This window comes from Delphinus delphis, chromosome 4 (genome assembly GCF_949987515.2).
Source record: "Delphinus delphis chromosome 4, mDelDel1.2, whole genome shotgun sequence".
NCBI lineage: Eukaryota > Metazoa > Chordata > Mammalia > Artiodactyla > Delphinidae > Delphinus > Delphinus delphis.
Genome location: NC_082686.1, coordinates 104,169,961 through 104,195,068, shown reverse-complemented (window position 1 = coordinate 104,195,068; position 25,108 = coordinate 104,169,961). Strand labels below are relative to the sequence as shown.

The following is a 25,108-nucleotide window of genomic DNA, read 5'->3' as shown; positions in this document are numbered from 1 at the left end:
CCAAGTCTTTGCACTGCCTCCATTACAAGGTCTATTATCACAGTGTTAAGACTCTTTAATGTCTGGTCCCATCAATATTCCAGCCACCCAGTACCCAGCACCCAGGACCCAGGGCAGTCGCTCTGTACTCCTTCACCATTCTTTCAAGATCCCATGCATTTGCTCTTATTATCATATCCTTTAACTGACTGACAAAATCCTACTCCAGATAATTCCATGGAATAAATAAATAAATTTTAAAAATGAAAACTAACAAATACAAAGTATACAATTTCCAAAGGGGAAAAAAAGGATACTTTGGTGGAAAATTCCAAGTTTCCATTTCCACTTAGGAACTGGGATTGTAAAAGGGAAAAGTGATCACGTCACTTCCATTCAGTATCTTTACATTAATCTTTGGGTAAATCCAATATACCGAATTTGCCCTATGAAACCCTCAGGTCAATCTCCCTTTTGCTCGTCACTCTTTCCCACTTCAGAGCCTTCCCTCTGCCTAGAACACGGCTATCGCTACACCCTCCCCCCACACCTCAGTCAGCTTCTACTATCCATTCTTTATAGCTCAGCTTAAATAGCAATTGCTTTGCTTAGAAAAATCTGCTGATCCCCCCCCACTCCAGGTCAGGTCTGTCATTCATAAAGTCTTACAGCACTATGTACACTACCTTTGAGGCAATTATCACAACTGAAATGAACAATTAACTGTATAATTAACTATCACCTCCATTTGAATATAAGTTTCACGAGGGTCAGTGTTTGCCAGGTTTACTACTATATCCCAACCACCAAGGAGAGTACATTGTCTGCAGGAAGTGCTCAGTAAATACTGAATGAATAAAAGGTAACTAATTATCCAGCAAATGAGCTATCACTTAACAATCTCTTGTTATTTTCTCTCCTGATTTTCCCTCTTTTTTTCTTTCTCCTAGCATAATGCTTTAAACATTTCCTGTCTCTTCTACTTCTCTTCCTGCACAGAGTATGTATTCAGTAGATTGAATGTATTCCTCAAGTGGACTTTATTTGCCAGACTCATAAATTATTTTACAAATACTTACTGAACACCCTTGTAGAGCAAGTATAATGACTCTAATGGGGTTCTCAGAAGATAGTACACCGTGTATGGATCTCAGATTTCCATATTTTAAACTAGAAAGGCCCAAGTAACATTTCAGGGCTCATAAATATGAATGTATGTCAAACTTCACTTCTTATAAACTTTTACGCTATGCGTTGTGAGCCCATTTGAGTTCACCAGATAGGGAGAATAAACTTCTTTTCAAGAATGATCTTTTTCTATTCAATTCTTAGTTCTGAAATAAAGAGTTTATATAATCACAATTTTGGCTAAGATAATTTTTAAGTCAAAGATAATTTTCATCTTAAAATACTGCTTTATGATTTCTAGTTAACTTCCAAATTACATCTGTGAAGAAGAAAAGTGGGAAACTAGAACATAGTGCCATAGAGACTCAAAGTAACCTATATAGTTTCAGGATGAAAAGAAACCAAAATACCAAAAAAAGCCGTGTTGTTCTGATTTTCCCACTTTGAACATTTCTACTACTCTTGTGACTGAAGTATCATATGTTAGTTATAGGTGAATACGTATATAATGAAAAAGAAGATATGAATGTTAAGTTTTTAATATCTGAAATATAATTTCCTTGAGGGTAAAAACTATATTTTTTATGTCCTCAAAAGCACCTAATGTGAACACAGTGAAAATAATATTGTTAGTAATGATGATGAAGAGGAAGCAGAGTAGTATTAATCTGCTTAAAAATTATACAATAAAGTAAATTTAAGGTGGGTGCTCATTTTTAACATACTGTCATATTTTCAAAACTGAGACAAAAAAGTTGAGGTGACTACTGAATCTCTGGGCTGCTTAGCACTCAGTGCTGGTGGCTGCTGTCATATTCTGTGAATTGAGAGTATAGCCCTCAGAGCTCCCAGGGAAGCCCTCATAGCCCAAACTCCCGAAGGATTCATTTCAGCAGTAAACAGTTCTGAATCAAACAAAAAACATTTTGTGGAGCTTCTACAAAATACATCCCTTTCCACCAAGAAACCCACAACTTGTGTCTATCCTGGATCCAGATGATAAAGTTGCACTGCGGAACTAAGAATGGCCCCAAAGGCTTCATTACCCTGAAAACTGGTCTGAAGTCCAAAAATGTGATTCATGACACTCAATATTCTAAATACGGCAAATGGATAATGTTGCCTTTAGTAGGTGCCTTCTCTCTACATCTTCTTTCCTCTTCCCAAGCTTCCTCTTATATATTCTGCCCCCTACGATAAATCAGAACATTCCATTTTATTCTATCCCCAATGAGGAGCACTCCCACAGTCTATAAGCTCCATGAAGACAGAAGCCATATCTGTTTCAACACATAGCATAGTGCCTGGCCTGGAGTTAGTACTCATAAACGTTTTTTGAATAAATGAATGACTAAAAGGCTAAAGGAACCAACTAGTTCACAGAGCTAGGAGCAAGGTTGGCCCTGTTTGGGGATTACAAGTCTCTTGAATCTGCATGGCTACAGGTGAGCTCTATTTCTGCCATTTGAGTATAGAAGGATCTGGGCAGGTGGCCACAATCTTTTCTGCTCTAGGCGCTGGGACAAACGCCCTTGTTCTGGCTCTCCTGTGTGCTGATATGTACTGGAATGGCTTTTTTCTAATTGGGTTTAGAAAACCTTATATTCTGGTAGGAACTTGAGAGGCAAAGGGTTAGCATTCTTTTGTTCTAGGCGGTGAACTCTACCCAGGCCAGGCACCTTTTGAAGTGCAACTGAGCTCCCTAGATAGAATCTGCACAGTGGCAAAGTATCCACTTTCTGGCCAGTGCCCTCTGTGCTTATGCATTTCCCCTGGAGCAGAAAGGGCAGCTGGTAGAAGACAAAATTCAGGAGCTAGAAGCCTTCATCCTTGCCATTTATACTGTTTATCTAAAAATATCAGTTAGCACACAACCTTAACACAAATCGAATATTATAAAACCAGACTTGAGTTAATCAAAACATGGCTATAAGAGTCCAGAAAAATATTCAGTAATATAATTACATAGTCAAAATAAGACTAACATTGAAAGGCAAAAAGTAGTTTGTTTTAGAGATTATGGTAAGAATTATTCAAATTTTGTCGCATTAGGATGAATAATACATACTTATAAAGCATATACATTATTATCAAATACTGCATAATACTTACACCTTCTGCATACTGCAGGTATCGTTTATTAGTTTCCTGTTTACCAAATGTCTCCAAAAACTTTTGTCGGTAGGCCAGCACTGTATCAACATGTGTTTTGTATTTAACAGCTAATTCAAGTGCCCTACGATGAGAAAGAAAACAGATTATCCGCACTGCTGTGTTAGCCTCTACGGGCAGTGGAGTTTCGGGGTGAAAGGGTGGGAGAGTCTGTGTTGATCCCTCCACTCCTCCCTCAATACGAAAGGTACGTCATTCCCTACCTTATCCATCTTGCAAATTCCTATTTATACTTCAGGGTCCAGACCAAACATGATCTCTTCTCCCTGACCAGCTCTCCTTGTAGAAATAAATGACCATTATATCTTATCTGTGCTACAGAACATTTTATACATACTATTATTTCAGCTCTGCTTACAGTGTATTGTAACTATTATGAATCTGTTCCTTCCACTAACCTGTACATTTATTGAAGGGAGATCTGGGTTTCATCTCTCTTTGGTGAGTACTACAGAGTGTATGTATCATAAATGTTCATTGAAAAATTCATTGAAATCATAATAAAATTCAAGTGAATGAACTCCCTAATGTAAGTGGTTCGACTATCTTGACCATTTTTTAAGTCAGTAATGAATTTATTCTGTTCAATATTCAACTAAATACTGATACCCTTACTTATCCTTATTATTAGTACAGTAAATTAAAAATATTATGAAAATAAAATTTGAGGATAATAAAAGTCTGACAAAATGCCTTTTGCCATTTGATTCTTAGAAAAAGTTAATAGCCATTTAAATTTTATAAGTTAATTAATATCTATCCATGTAACCAAGTTATTTTAAGGTAATATTTTATTTAAATAGCAGACAAGAACTAAATGAATTGCTAAACTCACTGTTATAACACCAAAGGCATAAAATCTATATATTGATAATTTGGAGGGAGATGAAAAGATTCTTCTTCAGTTCCAGGCCTATTTTTGCATGTAGGTTTTGGACAGCAACTCAGCCCGTGATCCTATGCATAACTCATATTAGCTGAGCCAGGAACAGTCTAGTAGAATATAGCTCTCCTACACTGTTCATTGTTATCCTGTTTTAAGGTATGGGAAACAGTCATCATAATAGTCAAAGTACAATATTTCTCAAGTTCTCTTGCTTTCTAATATAACACATGATTTCTGAATAGGCCAGTGATGGTTTATCAGAGCCAACTATTACAAACTTGTTGTTTTAGACAAAACTGGCTACTGACTAGAATTTTTGCAATGTGTGACTGTTTAGTAGGAAAATTTGTTTGATTCTTAGCATGCTTTGGTTTGATGTAAACTAAATTGTCACTTTAAAAAGTATTTTAGATATTATGTATGTATTAATTGACAAATGATAGACAATTGAGATATTAAAGACAACATGATAAATTATGAATGTAAGTCATGTATAATACAAATGATAATGTCAAAGTTCAGTACAATGATTTCTTACAAAAATATATTGGCATAAACAATATTGCTAAATCCAAGGATATTTGCTACCCATCACAAACTCCTCACAAAGTTCCCTCATTCCTCTGTGACTTTATGTCTTTCAGAGAAAAAGACACACGGAAAAAATGCAGAGGTATTAGGATACAGAGGAACAAAAGTAGAAAACAAGAGAAGGCAAGAAACGATCTATAGAGGCTCAAAAGATGAGAAACAGAAGTAAAGATGCCTTAATTCTTCTAGCCCTCTCTCACATCAGCCCCCTCTTCATCCCTAAGGCTCTGATTCCCGTGTTGTATGCGTGAGTGGAGACTCTGGTGAACAACCTCGCCGGCACCTCAGAAGTTCCAGTTCCCATTCTTTCTTTATGATTGTACATGATGGGGAAAGGAGTTCTCGACTGTGCAAAACTGGAGGTGTTCTAAGTGGGGAATACATAAGCATCTATTCTGGGTTGGGGCTTTTCAAAAATTCCAAAGAGAGACTTTGTTATGGAACATCAACACGTTTAATTATGTAGAAAGGATAGACTATGATGTCTAATCCTGCATTTATTTTTTTTTAAAGATTTTTTCATGTGGACCATTTTTAAAGTCTTTATTGAATTTGTTACAATATCGCTTCTGTTTTATGTTTTGGGTTTTTTGGCTGCGAGGCATGTGGGATCTTAGCTCCCCGAACAGGGATAGAACCCACACCCCCTGCATTGGAAGGCAAAGTCTTAACCACTGGACCATCAGGGAAGTTCCTAATCCTGCATTTAGATGCTAAGACTTATCTGCTATTACAGTCATTATTATTATTATAAAATACATATTAATTATCTGATTGAAAAGCAATAGCTAAAGTTAAACATTCAAATGATATGTGCTATTTTAAATGTTCTCTAAAAGCACACACTGGGTAAAAAATGTTTCTCTACCACATTTAGGAGGGAATTTACTCCAAATTATCTAAGAGTTATGGGAACAGTATGTCTCTAGCTTTAAAATGGTTATTCAGCAACCAAACAAATGTAACATTAGATTATGGGGCTGGAAAAACTCCATGTATCCTCTCTGATTTTGAACAGAAGGAAGTTACATTAAAAGATGTTATAACTTCAAAATATAATTTTTTTGCATAACTTGAATGAAGCAGAATCACTTTATATAACTGGTATAAGTAGAAAAACTATTTTTATTAATACTTACATAAAGGATCAATATGCATACCTGGAGCTTCTAGTTTCTACCTCTCTTAACTTCAGTGTTTGAAAACAGACTACCACCAAATGTCCAAAGTGAATGTCAAAGAGATAACTTGCATATCTACTACTCCTCAAGGGCTGCATCTTATTAGGTTGCAGGCAATTTTCAAGTTCAAATATAAATGACGGAAGCACAAAGCAGCAAGACTATGCTTCTCAAATAGAATAACCCATATTAACAAAGTAAAATCTGTTCCCTTCTAAAGAATTTAAACAAATATAGAAATTCAGGGATCCTAAAAGCAATCTAATATATTTATCATCCAATACTTAAATTCTATCCTTCCAGAATTCTACAGGCCAAGTTGGGAAAATAGCAAGAAAACACAAAAAAGAAATAGGAGAACCTATAGATGAAAAGAAACCTAAGAATGTATCAACCAATCAAAATGTATGAATATTTTATGAATCCTGAATCAAACAAACCATAAAACAAAACATTTATGAGATAATCAGAGAAATAAGCACACTGAATAGAAGTATTGTTAACTTTAAAAGTGTGATCATGATACTGTGGCTGGATTAAAAAAATCTTTAAGATACATACTGAGATATTCATAGATAAAATGATATGACTGGGATTTGCTTTTAAAAATTGTGGGGAGGGATAGAGGAGGAGTAGAGATTATTCACAAACTGATAACTGTTGAAGCTGAGTGATGGGTACATGGAGATTTATTATACTATTCTCTTTACTTTTGTATACATTTGAAATTTTCCATAATAAATAGTTTTTAAATTCCATCTTTTTTGGTCCCTCCTGATCTCTTTCGCTGAATCCTCCTCTTCAACCAGATCATTAAGTGTTGAATTTCAGGGGAAATCTGCCTGCTGCCCTCATTTCTTTTTTTTGTTTTTTCTTTCTTTTTTTTTTTTTTTTTGCGGTACGCGGGCCTCTCACTGTTGTGGCCTCTCCCGTTGCGGAGCACAGGCTCCGGACGCGCAGGCTCAGCGGCCACGGCTCACAGGCCCAGCCGCTCCCGCGGCATGTGGGATCTTCCCGAACTGGGGCACGAACCCGTGTCCCCTGCATCGGCCGGCGGACTCTCAACCACTGCGCCACCAGGGAAGCCCTGCCCTCTTTTCTTTTTCCTTCTTTAAATTCTTGAGCCACACTCATGGCCGCAGCTACTCCAAAGGCTGATAATTCCCTCAGTGTCTTTCCCCCAAAGTCTAGGACCTCCCCTCAACTTCACACCTGTATATCCCACTCCTGCTGGACCTCATGAACTGGATACACAAAGGTAACTAAAACTCAACAAATCCAAATTGTTAGACAGCTTAGTCACCACCCCGCCCTCCCCACTCACCCCAACACAAAAATTTACCATCCAGTACAGCTTCGGTTCTACACAGATACCAAATGTGGGCTTACCCTCCTGATGAAAGACACAGACAAATTAAAGGCCTGCCAGACTTTCCTGGAATATACACAACACTCAAAAATTTTTTAAAAACTCGAAACACTATTTGATAACATAAACCAGTTCTGGAAGTCTTAGTTTATGAGAACAATTATTTACTCACTCCCAGAAGAGGGTAATACATGTGGAGAAAAAATAAGATCATTTTTAAAAGAACACCATCTACATAGATAGGCATGCAAGAAGTCTATTATTAATTAATCAGTCACATAATTTTATCATCGTCCTATGTTTGAATATCTTCGCAGATGGGGATTATTCTACTCTCTAAGCAAGCCATTCTTTGGATTATGTTGGTATAAGCTGAGTCCTATATTGGATCCAAGTATTTATCCCTCTTACTTCTATTTTTTTATGTTAGCTATATCATTTAGAATCAAAATTGTCATCACAGAACTTTGTCAGTTTTGTTCATTGCTATATCCCCCCATGCCTAAAACCTGGCACACTAGAGACATTCAATAAATAATTAAAGAATGAATAGTAGCTACCATTTATTGAAGGCTTACTATGTATCAGGCAGTATGCTAAGAGATTTTCACATGCTATTTTACTTAATCCCGACAACAAACATGTAGTGTTTGTTATTATCACCATTTTAAACACAAGGAAACAGAGGCTTACAGAGCCTCACTAATCTGTCCAAGATCACAGGACTAGTAAGTGCAGAACCAGAAATCAAACCCAGGTCTTATTTCAAAGCCCCCATTCTTAACCACTACATTTGTCTTTGTACCATTCAGCAGCCCTTTTGAACAAGTCATTAAAAATGACCAGATGTGGGACTTCCCTGGTGGCTCGGTGGTTAAGACTCTGCGCTCCCAATGCACGGGGTCCAGGTTCGATCCCTGGTCTGGGAACTAGATCCCACATGCATGTCACAACTAAGAGTTAGCATGCTGCAACTAAGGAGCCCACGTACTGCAACTAAGGAGCCGGAGCAAACAAACAAATTAAAACATAAATAAATACTTTTAAAAAAAAATGACCAGACATTTCACCAAAAGACTGCTGTTGTTGTTTTAAGCAGATCTCCATGTTATATATAAATATGTCTGGTATGGCAGACATTCAATAAATATCTGCTGAATGAATGAATATGCATTAGGAAGAAATATTCCAACCGGTTTCAGAAATATCTGCAGAATTTGGAAATGAAGACAATACATAAGATTTTTAAGAGTTTCTTAGCAGTTATAATTACTTCTGCTGATTATCTGAAGTCATTCTTATCCAGTCTTTGATATTTATGCTAAAAGTGATGGGAAACTATGGGTTTCATTTAAGTGAGTCAGGGGTCACGAGTGACATGATGATTTCCACTGTGAAAAGATCACTATGAAGAATGGATAGGAAAAGGACAAGGTAGGTGCAGAGAGACCAATGATGATGTTTTATTAAGAAAAACTTGGATCAGGGAATTCCCTGGCGGTCCAGTGGTTAAAACTCCACACTTTCACTGCATGGGGTGTGGATTCAAGCCCTGGTCGGGGAACTAAGAAGCTCGCACGGTGTGGCCAAAAAAAGAAAAAAGAAAAGAAAAAAGAAAAACTTGGATCAGCTTAGATAAGGGTGCTGGTAGTAAAGTGGATGAGTGCCAGAGGTATTTGAGAGGGAAAATGGTTGGTAATTGGAGTATGGGGGAAAGAGGGTAAGGAAAATGTCAAAAGTAACTCCTAAATTTCCAGCTTTGGGTAGACTGAAAAGATAAGATAGATTACTCTGGAAGAGAAACAAGTTTATGAGGGAATAAATATAAATTTGAACTCAAACATATGAGACAGCCAATGGAAATGCTGAATAGGCAGGTGGATAACTGGGTTCTGGAAGCAAACATGGGCAGGACAGAGGGCTAGAAGAGAGATGCATATTTGGGAGTCTTAAGTGTGTAAATAGTAATCAGGAGCCTTGAACAACGCTCCTTGACGTTTATTGACTTACCAGGCAGGCATAAAGGTCTACCAGCATTTGACCAACCCATTGGTTTATAGTTTAGATGAAAAACACAAAGCATAAGATAAGGAGATGCCAGGTAGATAGGAGGAACGGAGGAGCACCCAGCATTCGTTCTCTCTCCCCATTATATCTCTTTGTCCCTCTTGTTTTCCCTCTCCCTGAGATCTAATATCTTAAGGCAGAGTCATTTGCTGAAAACTGGAGGAGAGGAAGAGGCGGCACAGATAGCAGGATGTAGGGATAGTAGGGAAGATGTGAAGTTAGCAGCAGAAAATAAGTATAGTCACATGACCTAAGTCTCAAAGGATCAGAGATTTTACAAGAGAAGTAAAGATGGGGGAGGCAAAAAGGACACCAACTGCACTCACACCCAGACCTAAGGAATGTGGAGTCAGAGAGAATAAACTGACTCCATCTGAGAGGACTGGTAGGGAAGGAGTGTCCTCTGGAAAGAGGTAATTTTCACTTAGGTCAAGGAGGTATGAGAAATGTTCAAAGGGCTGTATTATAGGCCATCAATAGAAGCCATCAGAGGCAAATGCTTCACAGACCTGCTCTGATATTTATATACTGTATGTATCTACACCCAATGTTTGTAGAGGAAGTGCAAGGCAAAATGATTAAGAGTACTGCATAAAGATTAAGAGCATGAATATTAAGTACCTACTATGTATGTAGATAATATAAAATGATAAAATGTTTCTGTCCTTCTAGAAGTGTATAATCTGAAAGGTGAAAGGTGACATAAAATTTACACAGATAAATAACAAAAGAGGTAAACATCAATCCTATAAAACAATGTAAGTAGTAGTATCAGCAGTATATATTTTATTGCGGTAATAGCAGAAAATTCAGGTCCTCTTTGATACTGGAAGACTTAGGTTCAAATCCTAGATCAGCCAGCTGCTTATGAGTAACCCTCAACTTCCTCATTTGTATAATGTTGTGATGACCAAATAAGATGATATAAGGAAAGTGTTTCACACAATTCTTGGCACATGATAAGCACTCAATAAATAGAAGCCTCACTATTATTAATGACAATAAAATGGAATTCCTAAGTAGGTTGCAAGCTTTTTAATATAAGGATGACTTTTAAAATATCTGTTATACTATATGGTGTTCAGAGTGCTATATAAATAGTAATGCCTAACATTATCAACATAAACATTTTCTCAAAAGTATCAGTTGAAAATATGCTGTGAACACCATTCTTCCCTATTTCTCATGGAACTCATGGCTTAGTAATGGTATATACAATTTTCTGTTAGTTCTTTAATACAGGCTTTTAAAAAATTATTCATACTGTCTCTTTCCAAAATAGTTTACTTTAATATTTGTGAATTATGAATAAATTGAGGATAAGAACAATGGTCTATTCATATTTGTAGAACCTAAAACATCTTTCATGATCCTTTGTATAGCCAAACAATGACAACAAATTTGTGAAAATAAAGGATAGAAACAGGGTGGCTGAATTGTATGAAGAGTGTAGATAATTAATGTATAAATTAAATAAAGAGACTATAGTATGTCCATAACAAAATTAACTACCTTTTGTTACTTTTTTAGCCATTTTGTTACTTCTATTCAAGGGGAAGATAGAGATAGGACTATAAAAATTCTAATCTGAGGGGATTATAAGTAAGGGGCCAGTAATTGAAAGATTTATGGGTTATTTTTGAGCACAGAGAGAGACGAAGATGATGAAAGACATTTCAAACCTGGAAAAGTCAACATGCCAGCTTTGTAACACAGTAACTTCAGGTGCATATAAGCACTACAACCTTGTTCACTGAGAGAGACATACCTGAGAGAATGAGTAGAGAAACCTAATATGTCATAGAGAAGAGCAGCCTGCCACTCAGCCTCAGAAAGCAACCTGTCCCAAAGCCTAAGGCAGCAGGGAAGGTTACTGACCACTCCTCGTTACAAATCCTTTGGTATCTCTTCCTTAGCTTCACAAATCTTCCTTGGCTCCTCTCTCTGCCTGTCTGACTGCTTTACCCCAATCTTTCCGCGGATTTCTCTTTTTTTTCACCCATCCCATAAAAATAGTTTATGTCTTCTCACTCCTCACATTCCCCAGGCAACTGCATCCATTCTTCTAGCTTCCATTCATTTGCTGATGACTCCTAAATTGACATCTCTAGTTCAAATCTTTCTTGAGCTCCAGGTCCAATAATCAACTATTATCACTTATCTCTTCACAAATATTTCAAATCTAACATCTCTTCCAAATCTGCTAATATTCTTACCACCATCTATCCAGTTACTGAAATCAGAAATTCTGGAGACATCCTAGACTCTCTTTTCTTCTTCACAGACAATTTCTAATCAATCATGATTCAGAGAAGGCAAAAATCTTTAATGGCAAACTACTCACAAATATAAATGTGAATAAATTCTTATATGCTACTAGGAAACAAGTACAGTGGAAGATGTAATTTACTAGGTGGTCGGTAGAAGAATACACTAAGATCAATCAGGTTTTGGAATTGATGAAAAACATTTTTATTACCTTTCCCAGTTGTAGAGATTAATATTGATCTGAATTGCCTGATAAACAAGGCCAGCCTGAAGAAGTACCATTTCAGCTTCCTGTATGTTCCCACTAAACATTAATATGTGGGCCATTTTTGATTCTTTAGATGGAAGATTTTTTATAGAATTGATGTATTGAACCTTATCAATCTAAAAAAAAGGAAAATATTTGAAGTGAATAGTAACAAATTACAGTCAGAAAAACACACAAACACATACACGTAAGTAAACATTATTTACTTCACCAATTGCTGCGTAGGCTATTTCTGCAGTAGTCATATCTCGATTAGCGACTGCCATAGCAGCTAGGCAAGCCCACATGGTTTGCTCCTAAAGTGAAAAATGAGAACAATTATTTCAACTACAGGGCTGAACTGCCTTAAAATAAACAGTGAATTAAAATAGAATAAAGTTATATTTTAATGAAAAATAAAAAAATCACTGAGCATGGCACTGAAAAACCAATAATTTAATAGGTTAATGATGTGGAAATTTCATTGTGGCTACTTTGTTAAAATATATTAATAACACATAGAGAAAGTTTTGAATAAAGTTTTTTGAAAATGTTCATTTCTAATTATCAAAGGTTTATTTATTTATTTATTTTTTTTTTTTTTTTTTTTTTTGCGGTACGTAGGCCTCCCACTGTTGTGGCCTCTCCCGCTGCAGAGCACAGGCTCCGGACACACAGGCTCAGCGGCCATGGCTCACGGGCACAGCCTCTCCGCGGCATGTGGGATCTTCCCGGACCGGGGCACGAACCCGTGTCCCCTGCATCGGCAGGCGGACTCTCAACCACTGCGCCACCAGGGAAGTCCCCAAAGGTTTATTTTGAACTTACAATATACTTTTACCATAATTCAAGGTTATAAGCCCTCCAGTCTTTTTGATGAGATGTCAAAGAATGCAACTACAGGGAACCAGAGAAACAGTGAGTTTCTCAGACAACGCTATTATAGCAGATTGCCACCAACAACCCATTGTAAGGAAAAGCATCTAAAAGTCTTCACAAAAGTGTAGTCTAAGGGAATTAACCAATGTAAAACAAAACAGTTCTGCGGTCAAATATGCTTGTAAAATACTTGATTCAACCAGGTTGGGAAATGTTGATCTAAAGTAGTGAGTGGTTCTTAACCTTAGCTGTACAAATAATCTGAGGAACTTAAAAATATGCCCAGACTCACTGGATCTAATAAATTAGAATCTCTGTGGGGGGTAGAACTTGGGAATCTGACTTTTAAAAAAAAGTTCCATAAGAGGTTTTTATATGTACCAGTAAGAAGAAACTACTCACTTAAAGTATAGCTTCTTCAGAGAATAAATCACACAACACCTATCTCTCTGTATCACCCATGTCTTCACTTATTAAAAAAAAGATGTGATCCCATTTGCAATTTTTCCCGCCCTTAGCTCTTACTATTTCTCATTTTGCACAAAGATATTATATAAACTAATATACAATATATACACAACTATGGATCTGAAATGTAAAGTACCTTAACAAAACGACAAAGTCTTACAGCATCTTCCCATTTTGAACTGCTTACGTATTCGTGGAGAATAGCAGGATATGGTGATATGCTGATGTGAATCAGTGAGCCATCAGCTCTTCTTATAGTTACCTGATTTCCAACAAAACTCACGATATGGGGATTTTTACTAAATTCACTGTTGAAAAAAGGAAAAGTGCAATTTATATTCTAAGCAAAATTTTTCATATATATTAAATTTGGGGAGTTGACCCCTGACATACATATGAAATCTCCAACCTCCAAAATGCACTCCCAAAAAAGTAAACTCCAGGGAGAATGTATGTATATTAAACAAATATTTGAATCTAACTAGCAAAATATACAAACTAGCAAAATATACAAACATTTTAACATGGCAAAAAATTATTACATTTTTGAGAACTATGCCTAAAAGCATTTGAAGTGATTTTTTCTAAGTCTTAAGGTAAATCACACAAATGATTAAAGCACTTAGCTTCAGCTTTTAAAAGTATAAACATTAAAAATTAAGCTGATTCCAGGATTATTTTCTCATAATAACAAGAGGTGAACTTTAAAGAGACTAACTTCTCTTCATTAGTTAAAAAATTTTTTATAGAATACCTCTCTGGTTTTGCTAATGTTGTGAGCTTGAATATTAAAAATGAACTCAAAATAGATTTGAAAATTAAGCTAAGATTTGGAGTTGAGAAGCCTTTGTATACCTAGTTCGTCAAGAGTGAGAGACCTCCTTGCTATTTCTTAGAGAATTTAGGAATATAAATGCATTTGATTTTCTGAAGACTATAAAAAATTTTAAAAGCTTTTCAGTATACATTTTTCTATATTTAATATTAATTTAAGAATTCAATTCTAGAAAGACATACACTCCTGAAAGTCTCAAGGTCAATGATAATCTGGGAAAGAGTAAAGGTTGTCACAAAGTTATATATCACAGAAAAATCTTAAGAGTGCCTATATTAAAATAACTAAACCACACTGAAAAAACGACCTGAGTTACCATTAAACAACAGTAAACCTGAAAATTATATCCATATAAGGAAAAATTATATTCATTTAAGGAATAAATAAATAAAATAGTATCATCTGACCCTTTCAACTTGATTCCATCACTTAAATCTCATTAAACTAGTCTTAGTTGAACAATTTTTTTGTTTGTTTGTTTTGTTTCTTTTTTTTTTTGCCGTACGCGAGCCTCTCACTGTTGTGGCCTCTCTCGTTGCGGAGCACAGGCTCCGGATGCACAGGATCAGCGGCCATAGCTCACGGACCCAGCCACTCCGTGGCATGTGAGATCTTCCTGCACCGGGGCACGAGCCCGTGTCCCCTGCATCGGCAGTCGGACTCTCAACCACTGCGCCACCAGGGAAGCCCTAGCTGAACAGTTTTATTTGGTTGACTAAGTAAAGTGAAAAACATCTTGCAGGACTTAAATTAGAGGCAGAAACACAACACTCTGTTAGTTTTATTTACAACAATAAACAATCCTATGCAGTAAAATGTTACCTTGCATCCCTTTCATATAATGTTTTAGGCAAAATGTCTCTGTCCACATAAACCGTATTGGGGTAATACCACACTGTAAATCGAGTATCTTGAAGTCCACAGAGGATGTTGCATGTATCACTCCACGCCAGAGTATGCACCATTGTTCCTTATTTTAAAAAGAATGTTAATGTACTATTAGTTCCATTATGTAAGTATTAAAAATACACCTTTAAAATCAGCAGATGTACAAGACCCTAACTAATTGCTTGTAGGTATGACTATTTTCTGATCATATAATGGTGAAAACGTACAAAAATTCACATAAAAAGTTATGGAAATAAATTTGAGTATTTTACCCAGAACCATTATATTTTTAATCTGCATGTCTTTCTTTCAATGCCAAGTTAGCTGTAGCAGCTAAAGACTTGCTGTTAAAATGGAATTAAGTAGCATTTCATAAGAACATACTTATGAAGTAACATTTCGTAAGAAATGTTATGAGACCAAAGCATTATTCATAGATTCATTCAAGCAAGTAAGCTATTTAGTATAATATACGACAGAGTAGATCTAAGACAACTGAAAGTCATCAAAAATTTAAATGTATTACAATTATTTTACCAAGTTTGATAATTTGTTCTTCCTTCCCAAATCGTTTCACTGAAGTGATACAGAGATCTCTATTTTTATCAATGAAAGCAATTTTTCTATCATTGGTAAGTCCCTTTTGATCTAGAGCAATTTCCAAAATTTCATTCTAAAATTAAAAAAAAAAAGAAAATTCTGGGTTAGTTTTAGTGCTTGACATTAGATTGTTTTAATTGTTTAATTATAAGAACATTTGTTTATTTAAAGATCAATTAAATATCACTTACCTACTCATAATGATAAAATGTCCCTGTTAAATAATTTAACTGCTAATATACTAACAATTCAAAAGCTAAAGTATACTTTTTTTTTAATTTACAAGGGAAAGATGCCTGTTAAAGCACTATAAAATAATGTATATTTTGAAATTCTGTAAGCTGAAACACATTTCCATGTGCGTCCATCACTTGGGCACAAGTTAAACAAATTCTGATACATCCATAAAATGTTATACTATATGGTGGGAAGAAAAAGGATTGGGAAAGCACTTTATGTATTGATATGAAAATATCTCCAGAAACAGAGTGTTGTGTGAGAAAAGCAAAGTGCAGATATATATGTTATATTTTTGTAAAAGAAGGAGAAAAGAACATATATCAGTTTTGTCTGTGTATGCATTAAAAATTTCTGGAAGGATATAAGGAGATTAATAGTGATAGTTACTTATTTTGGTAGAAAGGAACTGTATTGACAGGTATAGCAGGCATACTTTTTCACTTTATGCTTGTTTATGCTTTTCTGTTTCTGAACCATTGAATATATTTGTTATTTAACTTTAAAACTAATAATTACAAAAAGAAGAAAATAAAAGGGTAACACTTCACTGGTAGCACTGAACAATAAAGTTAAAAGCATATTTAAACCCTAATACATCATTTATTAGAAGGATAACTCAATAAAATGTGCTCATTTGTTTATTTTAAGGCTAAAAATCAGAAACCAATAAACAGTTCACAATTCAGGGTCTTTTTGTATTTCTATAGATTTTTTTTTTCCAGTTTAACTACAGTCTTAAAATCTAAAGAAAATGTTGGCTAAGAACAGGTCAATGGGGACTTCCTTGGTGGTGGCGCAGTGGTTAAGAATCCGCCTGCCAATGCAGGGGACACAGGTTCGAACCCTGGTCCAGAAAGATCCCACATGCCGCAGAGCAACCAAACCCATGTGACACACCTACTGAGCCTGCGCTCTAGAGCCCACGCTCTAGAGCCCACGAGCCACAACTACTGAAGCCCACGCGCCTAGAGCCCGTGTTCCACAACAAGAGAAGCCACCGCAATGAGAAGCCTGTGCACCAAAATGAAGAATAGCCCCCGCTCACTGCAACTAGAGACAGCCCATGCTCAGCAAGGAAGATCCAATGCAGCCCCAAATAAAAATACATAAATAAATAGATTTATTTTTTTTTAAAAAAGAACAGGTTAATGGGAAAACTACAAGCTGTTTTGAAGTATAAACACATTTTTATTTACTGATTCTATAGGTGCTAAAAGTTTAATCAAGATACAACATTTTATTGAAAAGCAGTGAAGAGCCTGAACAAAAAAACATATGTCAGATTCTTTTATTCAGTTAATTTGCAAATATAGCTTTCTATTACAGAATTTACTCGTGTTTAGTCTTTATGATATTTTAGGCAAAATACTCTATATAGAACACACACTGGTTTTAAATATAAAACTAATTTCCATGTTTTCCTCCTTAAAATGAAAACATTAATTAAAAAAAAATGGCTATTTACATTAAAAAATAGCTAATATCCATTACCTTATGAGAAAGAAGCTTCCCATCTCCCAGTGGTTTTCCAGTTGATGCCTCAAAGAGGAAGATTACTTGAAAAAAAGTAAAGTATTAGTTGATGTATTACATTAGAATTTTTATTAGTAAATTTCTATGGATTTATCATAATCCTAATGAGAAATTATTTAGCTCTTCGGACCACAGCATACCTATAGCACAGAAGAGCAGCAGCCTCAAATTCCTACTTAGTAATGAGGTCATATTTCTTAGTGGAACTGAATACGTCTTCCTAAAACATACATTCCCTAATTAGAATTGTTATTAATGGTATGGCATCACCGCACCACACGATCAACAGTGGCAAGTCCAAATCTGGATGTAGTTTGTAATTTTCATAACTCTGATTTAGACCAACATAACCCAGACAATCATTTTACAAAGGAAAAACATGTTGAGTGCATACTATACAACCATGCAATGTGTTATGTACTCTTCAATTCCCTGTGGTCGGTACACTAACGTGTAATAACTGATTTGTGTGGTCTTTGTCTTGGGTTCCTGACACAGGTCTTCGTCAACCCTTGGAATTTTCTGAGTGATAGGAGTGTCTTTGTTATGCTAACCGAGAGACTCTTGGTGATTCCCTAGATAGCTTCAGGATAGGGGCTGGTCACCTGAAAGACCAAGCACGTGATTATAGAGTTTGGACTTTCAGTGCCCTGAAATGGGAGGGGAGCTGGAAATTGAGTTCAATCATGTAGCCTATTACAACTTGATGTTCAGCCTCAGTACACGATGCAAAGGCTCTTGCATGGATCACCAATGACCCCTATGTTGCCGAATCAAAGAGTCTATTTTCAGTCTTCAAGAATCCACTTCTAGTCTTGACCTCCCAGCAGCACTGGATACTCCTGATCATCCTCTTTCTTGAAACTCTTATGTGGGCTACAAAAAACACTGTTTTCTCTTGATTCTCTCCTATTTTGGACCATCCCTAATTCTCTTTTGCTAGTTCCTCCTCATTTGGTGATCCTTTTTCCTAGGTTTTGTTTTAGGTCACATTTTCATGCTATATACTTTCCTGGATTATTTTCATGACATCAATCATTATCTAAAAAATGATAATTCAAAGTTCTCTGTTTCCAACCCCATGTTAGATGTTCTGAGTAGGCCAAGTTGTAAAAATTACAGTAGATATTGTATTGAAGAAGCCAGGAACAAAAACTGTCTCTGTCCCTTTCTCTGTTTCACCAAAGGCGTTCATAATTCTTTCTGGTTCTAAAATTCTATGAATTATGAAAGGATTAAATAACAATTAAATAATAATGAAATATGTTTCAGATGTGAATTAACTGTAGAAAAATTCAGAATAAGGTATATTCAGTTGGAAACATACATACTTTATTATAGTTTCTATCTAAAATATGTGGTGTTGGGACTTCCCTGCTGGCGCAGTGGATAAGACTCCGAGCTCCCAATGCAGGGGGCCCGGGTTTGATCCCTGGTCAGGAAACTAGATCCCACATACATGCCACAACTAAGAGTTCGCATGCCGCAACTAAGGAGCCGGCGACCCACAACTAAGGAGCCCTGGAGCTGCAACTAAGGAGCCCGCCTGTCACAGCTAAGACCTGGTGCAACCCAAATAAATAAATAAATAGATAAATAAATATTTTTTTAAATAAATAAGTAAATAAAAATAAAATATGTGGTGTTGAATAAGAAAAGTATAGAAAGTTCATAGTGATCACTGGGATTTTCAAATTTAAGTTTACTGAAGACAAAAATCTGACTTCCAAATTATTATTATTAACGATTACACAGCCATCTTGAATCTGTCCACTATCTAGATACTACTGTATTTCATTTCATTCTCTTTCCTCTCATTTAGCCAGAAAGGAAGTCATTTAAAAACAAAACAATTACCAAATGTCCTCTCTCAGAGAAAGCCTAAGGCATAAAGAGACAGAATAGCTCTACTTAGGAGAATTATATTTCCTACCAGTATGAGAGGTGATGCTATCTGAAAGTACTGAAAATTAAAAAGTGGGACAGTTTTCTAGCTCCTGAATTAGGTCTTCCATGGCATGACCTCACAAAATTAATAATCAGGTCAGACTTTTTTTTTGTAACATGTCACAGTAATGAACAATGTTTGTTCAGCAATATTTATTAACAGAGAATAACAATTATTTACTATCTTTCCACTAGGCTTTAGGGATATCTCACTCTCACTCTTACCTCATTGGCTCCTCCTCCTTTTACCCATCTCTAAATATTGATGTGCTCAGTCACTGGTCCTATTCTCTGTCTATACTCACTTCCTAGGTAATTTCATGTAGTATCGTGGCACCATCTACACACCAATGACTCCCACATTTATATCTCGTCCCCAACTCTCTCCTGAGCCCTGGACTTTATCCTGTTGTTTCCTCTCCAACCCTGCTTGGATGTCTAAGAAGCATTTAAACTTACCATGACCAAAACAGAACTCTCTGGGTTTGTGGACCTCCTCTAAACTTCCTCGTTCCCCATCTTTCATCTCGTTCATCCAGGAAAAACCCTAGGGTAATATGCTTGCCTCCACTCTCTCATGCCAACATTTTTACCATGGCCAAGTCTTTACATGATCTGGTTCCTACTTATCTATCTCTCTGTCTTCTCCTACCACTCTCTGCTTTGCTCGTGTTGACCTAAGTCCCATGGCCCTCCAGCAGTTCCTTTTTTTTTTTTTTTTAATTTATTTTATTTATTTATTTATTTTTGGCTGCATTGGGTCTTCGTGGCAGCATGCAGGCCTTTCTCTAGTTGCAGCGAGTGGGGGCTACTCTTCACTGCGGTGTGCAGGCTTCTCATTGCAGTGGCTTTTCTTGTTGTGGAGCACAGGCTCTAGGCACGTAGGCTTCAGTAGTTGTGGCATGCAGGCTCAGTATTTGTGGCGCATGGGCTTAGTTGCTCCACGGCATGTGGGATCTTCCCGGACCAGGGCTCGAAACTGTGTCCCCTGCATTGGCAGGCGGATTCTTAACCACTGCACCACCAGGGAAGCCCCTGGCAGTTCCTTTTATGTGCCAACAATTCCCATTTGCACCTGCTTGTCCTATGGTCATTCCCCTCCCCCACCTCTAGAATTCTCCATTCCCTCACCCTGCATTAATTTTCTTCACAGCATGTATCAGTGGCTGACTATATTTGTTTGATTTGTGATCTTATGCACTATTGTATCCTCAACTTCTAGAAAAGTACTTGGCATACAGTTAGCACTCAATACTATTTGTTGGATACATGTTCTGATACAGCATTGCCTTAAAAAAATGGTTTCGCTCTCCTATGGAATTCCAAAACACCTGACACATTCATATTTATTTATAAACACTAATGTGGCCTAGATTTTTATATGAAAATTTAAAATTATTCATAACTTTCTTCTACTTCATTAGTTTAAAAATATGTAAACATAAAAATATGAATATATAAGCAAAATAAATAGTACAATGAAGCACAATATTTACTATGTTACTAAATAAAGAAAAAAATTTAAAAGGTCAATAAACTTAAAAATTAACATACATTTTTAGGACACACAGTCTTGAATTCAAACTCTATACCAACAGCTACTGAATATATAAGATTTATTCCTTACAACTAAGCTTTGATGCTGTGACAATATCTATTTGTTCCATCAGTTGGGAATAATATGACAACTTTAGTTCTTTAATTGATTCATACTTAGGAAAAATTAGGAAGCTCATAATTCTTTCATATAAAGTTAACATAATAATAGATGAGAAAATGAAAGTTAATTGATGAAAATTTTACAGTGTTAACAAATTTCATGGCAAATTATAAAAATGCACTTACTTTTTTCATCAGCTTTGTCTTTTATTGCTATGGTATCATTACTCAGAGAGACCGTCTGTGCATTTAGAATATCTGTTCTCATTCCAGGAAATTTTGGAGAGGAAAGGAAGCGCCCGTCATAAGAATATAAATAGATACCACCACCATCTACAAGAAGAAAATGTCTAAAAAATAAAGAATAAAAATATATTTTCAAATAGGAGTTTACTATAATTTCATTTTTATATTAGAAAATAGTTTATGCTTTGGAAAAATCTAAATCTTACAATTAAAACAATAGTAAAACATAAATATATAAAGAATGAAATATAAAACAACCTGAAAAGTCAACATTGGTTGTTTGGTTTGTTTTCTAGGTTTCTGTTTTTTCATGCAGGTAGGAGAAGGAAAAATGAAAAGACCCATTAATATTATAATTGTAATTCATTTCCTTCCCTAAAGAAGCATCTCTATACAATGGCAATAAAAAAATCGTGTAATTCACAATTCAGTGATTTTTTTAATGTCAGATGCTATTTGTTTCATGAAACAGTATTAGTACATATTTCACAGTTAAAGATTATGGTAAAGGGGTTCCCTGGTGGTGCAGTGGTTGAGAGTCCGCCTGCCGATGCAGGGGACACGGGTTCGTGCCCCGGTCCGGGAGGATCCCTCATGCCGCGGAGCGGCTAGGCCCGTGAGCCATGGCCGCTAAGCCTGCGTGTCCGGAGCCTGTGCTCCGCAACGGGAGAGGCCACAACAGTGAGAGGCCCGCGTACCACCAAAAAAAAAAAAAAAAAAAAGATTATGGTAAGGATCATTAAAATTAAATTACAGTACTAAATTAGATTAAATACTTGTTAAAGTCCTAAACAGTGAAAATTACTCAAAAATTAACATCAGAGCCAGCATTTATTAAAATAAGATGTTTTGACTTTAAAACGATATGGTAACCATCAGTAAATGTGTTCATATCTAAAAACACATTTTTTGTATCAGGGACTTTGGTTCATTTGCTGTGTTGACCGCTCTATTCAAGGCATAGGGTCCTGTATAGTTTATTTTTTATTAAGTCAAAATGTAAATATTTTATGGCTGCTATTTTTTTTCTTTCAAAATTTATGAACATTGCAAAAAATAATTCAAACAATACAGAGAAAGCAAAAGATCTCCTGCAATCTTCCTACTTCCATAGAGATAACTTATGGCAAAGTATGGACACATCTTAACTTTACTTAACTCATTCCTGATGGACACTTATTTTATTTCAAATTATTCATTGCTTTAAAGAATGTCTAAAGTATATACACATCTCTGTATGTTTACATTACTTACTTCCTTAGTACAATATAACTTCTAAAAATGCAATAATTCGATCAAAGGGCATATACTTTTAAAAATTTAACATATATTGTTAAACTGCCCCTTGAAAGGTTGTACTGATTTACACTCATACTACTGCTATATTGGAGAGCCTGTTTCCTCAATGCTGAACACATTATTACTTTTTTTTTAAAGAAAGTTTCCACTTTATTTTTATTTATTTATTTTTTTTCATGGTATGAGGGCCTCTCACTGTTGTGGCCTCTCCCGCTACGGAACACAGGCTCCGGACGCGCAGGCTCAGCGGCCATGGCTCGCGGGCCCAGCCGCTCTGCGGCATATGGGATCCTCCTGGACCAGGGCACGAACCCGTGTCCCCTGCATTGGCAGGCGAACCCTCAACCACTGCGCCACCAGGGAAGCCCCCACATTATTACTTTTTAAAATCTTATGTTCAAGACTTCAATATCCTTGATTCGGAACTTTTTTTTTTTGGCCACGCCAGGTGGCTTGTGGGATCTTAGTTCCCCAACCAGGGATTGAACAGGGCCCTCGGTGGTGAAAGCACAGAGTCCTAACCACTGGACCTCCAGGGGATTCCCCAGAACTATTTCTTGATTCAAGAATTGCTAATTGTTCTTTTTTGCTATGGAAACAAATAGAAAATAAACATCAGAACAAACAAAGTTAATATATAATGAATACCAAATATGTACACTTGAATTAAATTAATACTTGAGTATTGGTGTGTAGCTTATTTAATTGAAGGGTTTGGCCCTTACACATTAGTGTATGAAAACAGTATTTGCTAATGTTGACAAGTGATACATCATATTAGTATATATTCTTTCTTTGTCTCAGTACTAAAAGCATTTTCTCTTCTAAACAAGATACTAAAGCTTTAACTTCCTTGTGAGTAAACACTGTTTCAAGGGGCAAACATTTCTAAATGTACAAATAAGACCAGCAATGGGCAGTAAGTAAAATATTCTTTAATTACGTAATCATTTATGCCATTAACATATGCCTTTACTAAGTAAGAGCATATTCAACATACATTTATATATAATATATAAAGAAATAAATTGGTTTGGAACTGTTTCAAGTAAAAAGAATTTCAGAAATAAATAAATAAATCACTGGTTCAACTTCATTAAACAGCTAATAGAAAATTTGACACAATTATTTTTTTGATCACTCAAGGTCATCAATATGATGATCATACTCTTCAGTAACTATGTAACTGATAGCTTTGATACTCACGAGAATCTGATGGTGCATCAGAATAATTATGCTATTCAGCTACGCGGTTCTCCGCTTTTAGTTTTCTCATGCTCCCTTGCCAGGCGGTCACTTTTCTTCCTGTCGTTGTGCCAGCCTCTAACAACTCACCAGTATTCCTCTCCTGGTTTGCTATTTATAAAAGACTCTGGGGGGCTTCCCTGGTGGCTCCGCAACGGGAGAGGCCACAACAGTTAGAGGACCGCGTACCGCAAAAAAAAAAGAATGTAAAGAAATTCTGAGACCAAAAAGTTTCAGAACCACTGATCTAAGAGCTTATTCTCTTACTTTTTTTTTCTTTTAAAATAAAGAAACAGATTGATTCCAAGTGACAAATGTACCATTCTGTAAATGGCATGCTTTAAAGAGTGCTCTACTGCAGTTTAAAATATTTTAACCCCAAATTAAATAGTGAAACATGATAAACAAATTACCTTTCTGCTTGCAAAATTAAACTAACAGTTCCTTCTTTGAGATCAAATATAAGTGGTGTATTCCAGTTCTTCGTACTGAAAGACAAATAAAATGGATATTTATTAACACTTGAAATACCAAATACTTTTTAATAAGTAGATGGGTACTCATTTTAAATGAAGTATCTTTAGTTTCACAGTAACTCTGTATACATTTCTATTACAGCACTTGGTGCATTGTTCTGAAATTACTCACTTAACATGTCTGTATCCCTGACTAAAAAGCTGACTCTGTGTCCCTAGCACCTGGCACATAGTAAGTACTCAATAAATGTTTATTCTAGGAGCCACAATATGCAAATTGAGGAATCATAAGTTCAAGTTCTGTCATTTATTAGCTCTGTGATTGGGCATGTCATCTAATGTTTCTCTTTTGAAAAATAGTAGCAGCATAGTATAGTGAAAAGAGGATGGGGTTTTGGCTAGACAAATCAGGATTAGAAATCTGGTTTCACCACCTGTCGGCCATATGATCTTAATAAGCTTGACCTAAAGAACAGTTTTCTTATTTTTAAAATGGAGATAATGATGACTTACCTAAAGCATCTAGCTAACTGCCTACTGCATAGCAGATACTGAACAAACAAACACTATACTAACAATAACATGATGAACAATTTTTCCTACAGGTCTCCCAATGTAAATGTTGAGCTGAATGAAGATTTCTGTGAAACATTCTGTAAACTGTAAAATACTGTATTAATGTAAACTATGACTATGCCTATTGAATAAACAGATGAATGAATGAAAAAATAACTCCTATGATTTTTATGATGTAATACGATTCAAAGATAAGGATGGGTGGAGAGAACATTCACAAACTGAAAAACCCATCCCCAAATAATCAAAGGTGTTTCATAGTTTAAAATGTTTTATTACTCCTATATATTCTGAATTTCTCTCAATTACTTTCTTAGAACCAATTCTTT

General features: G+C 35.9%; 1 protein-coding gene across 1 annotated transcript in view; it reads right to left on the bottom strand.

Moving 5' to 3' along the window:
* The window catches only part of IFT80 (intraflagellar transport 80), a 105,435-nt gene that overhangs the window by 4,411 nt on the left and 75,916 nt on the right, over positions 1-25,108 (bottom strand). The window contains exons 11-19 of the mRNA XM_060010018.1: positions 24,141-24,215; positions 21,124-21,287; positions 17,290-17,354; positions 15,496-15,631; positions 14,893-15,040; positions 13,372-13,543; positions 12,116-12,205; positions 11,853-12,025; positions 3,220-3,343 (exon numbers count right to left, since the gene is read on the bottom strand). Of these exons, the coding sequence (XP_059866001.1) occupies positions 3,220-3,343; positions 11,853-12,025; positions 12,116-12,205; positions 13,372-13,543; positions 14,893-15,040; positions 15,496-15,631; positions 17,290-17,354; positions 21,124-21,287; positions 24,141-24,215 (1,147 nt within the window). The remainder of the gene's footprint in view (positions 1-3,219; positions 3,344-11,852; positions 12,026-12,115; positions 12,206-13,371; positions 13,544-14,892; positions 15,041-15,495; positions 15,632-17,289; positions 17,355-21,123; positions 21,288-24,140; positions 24,216-25,108) is intronic.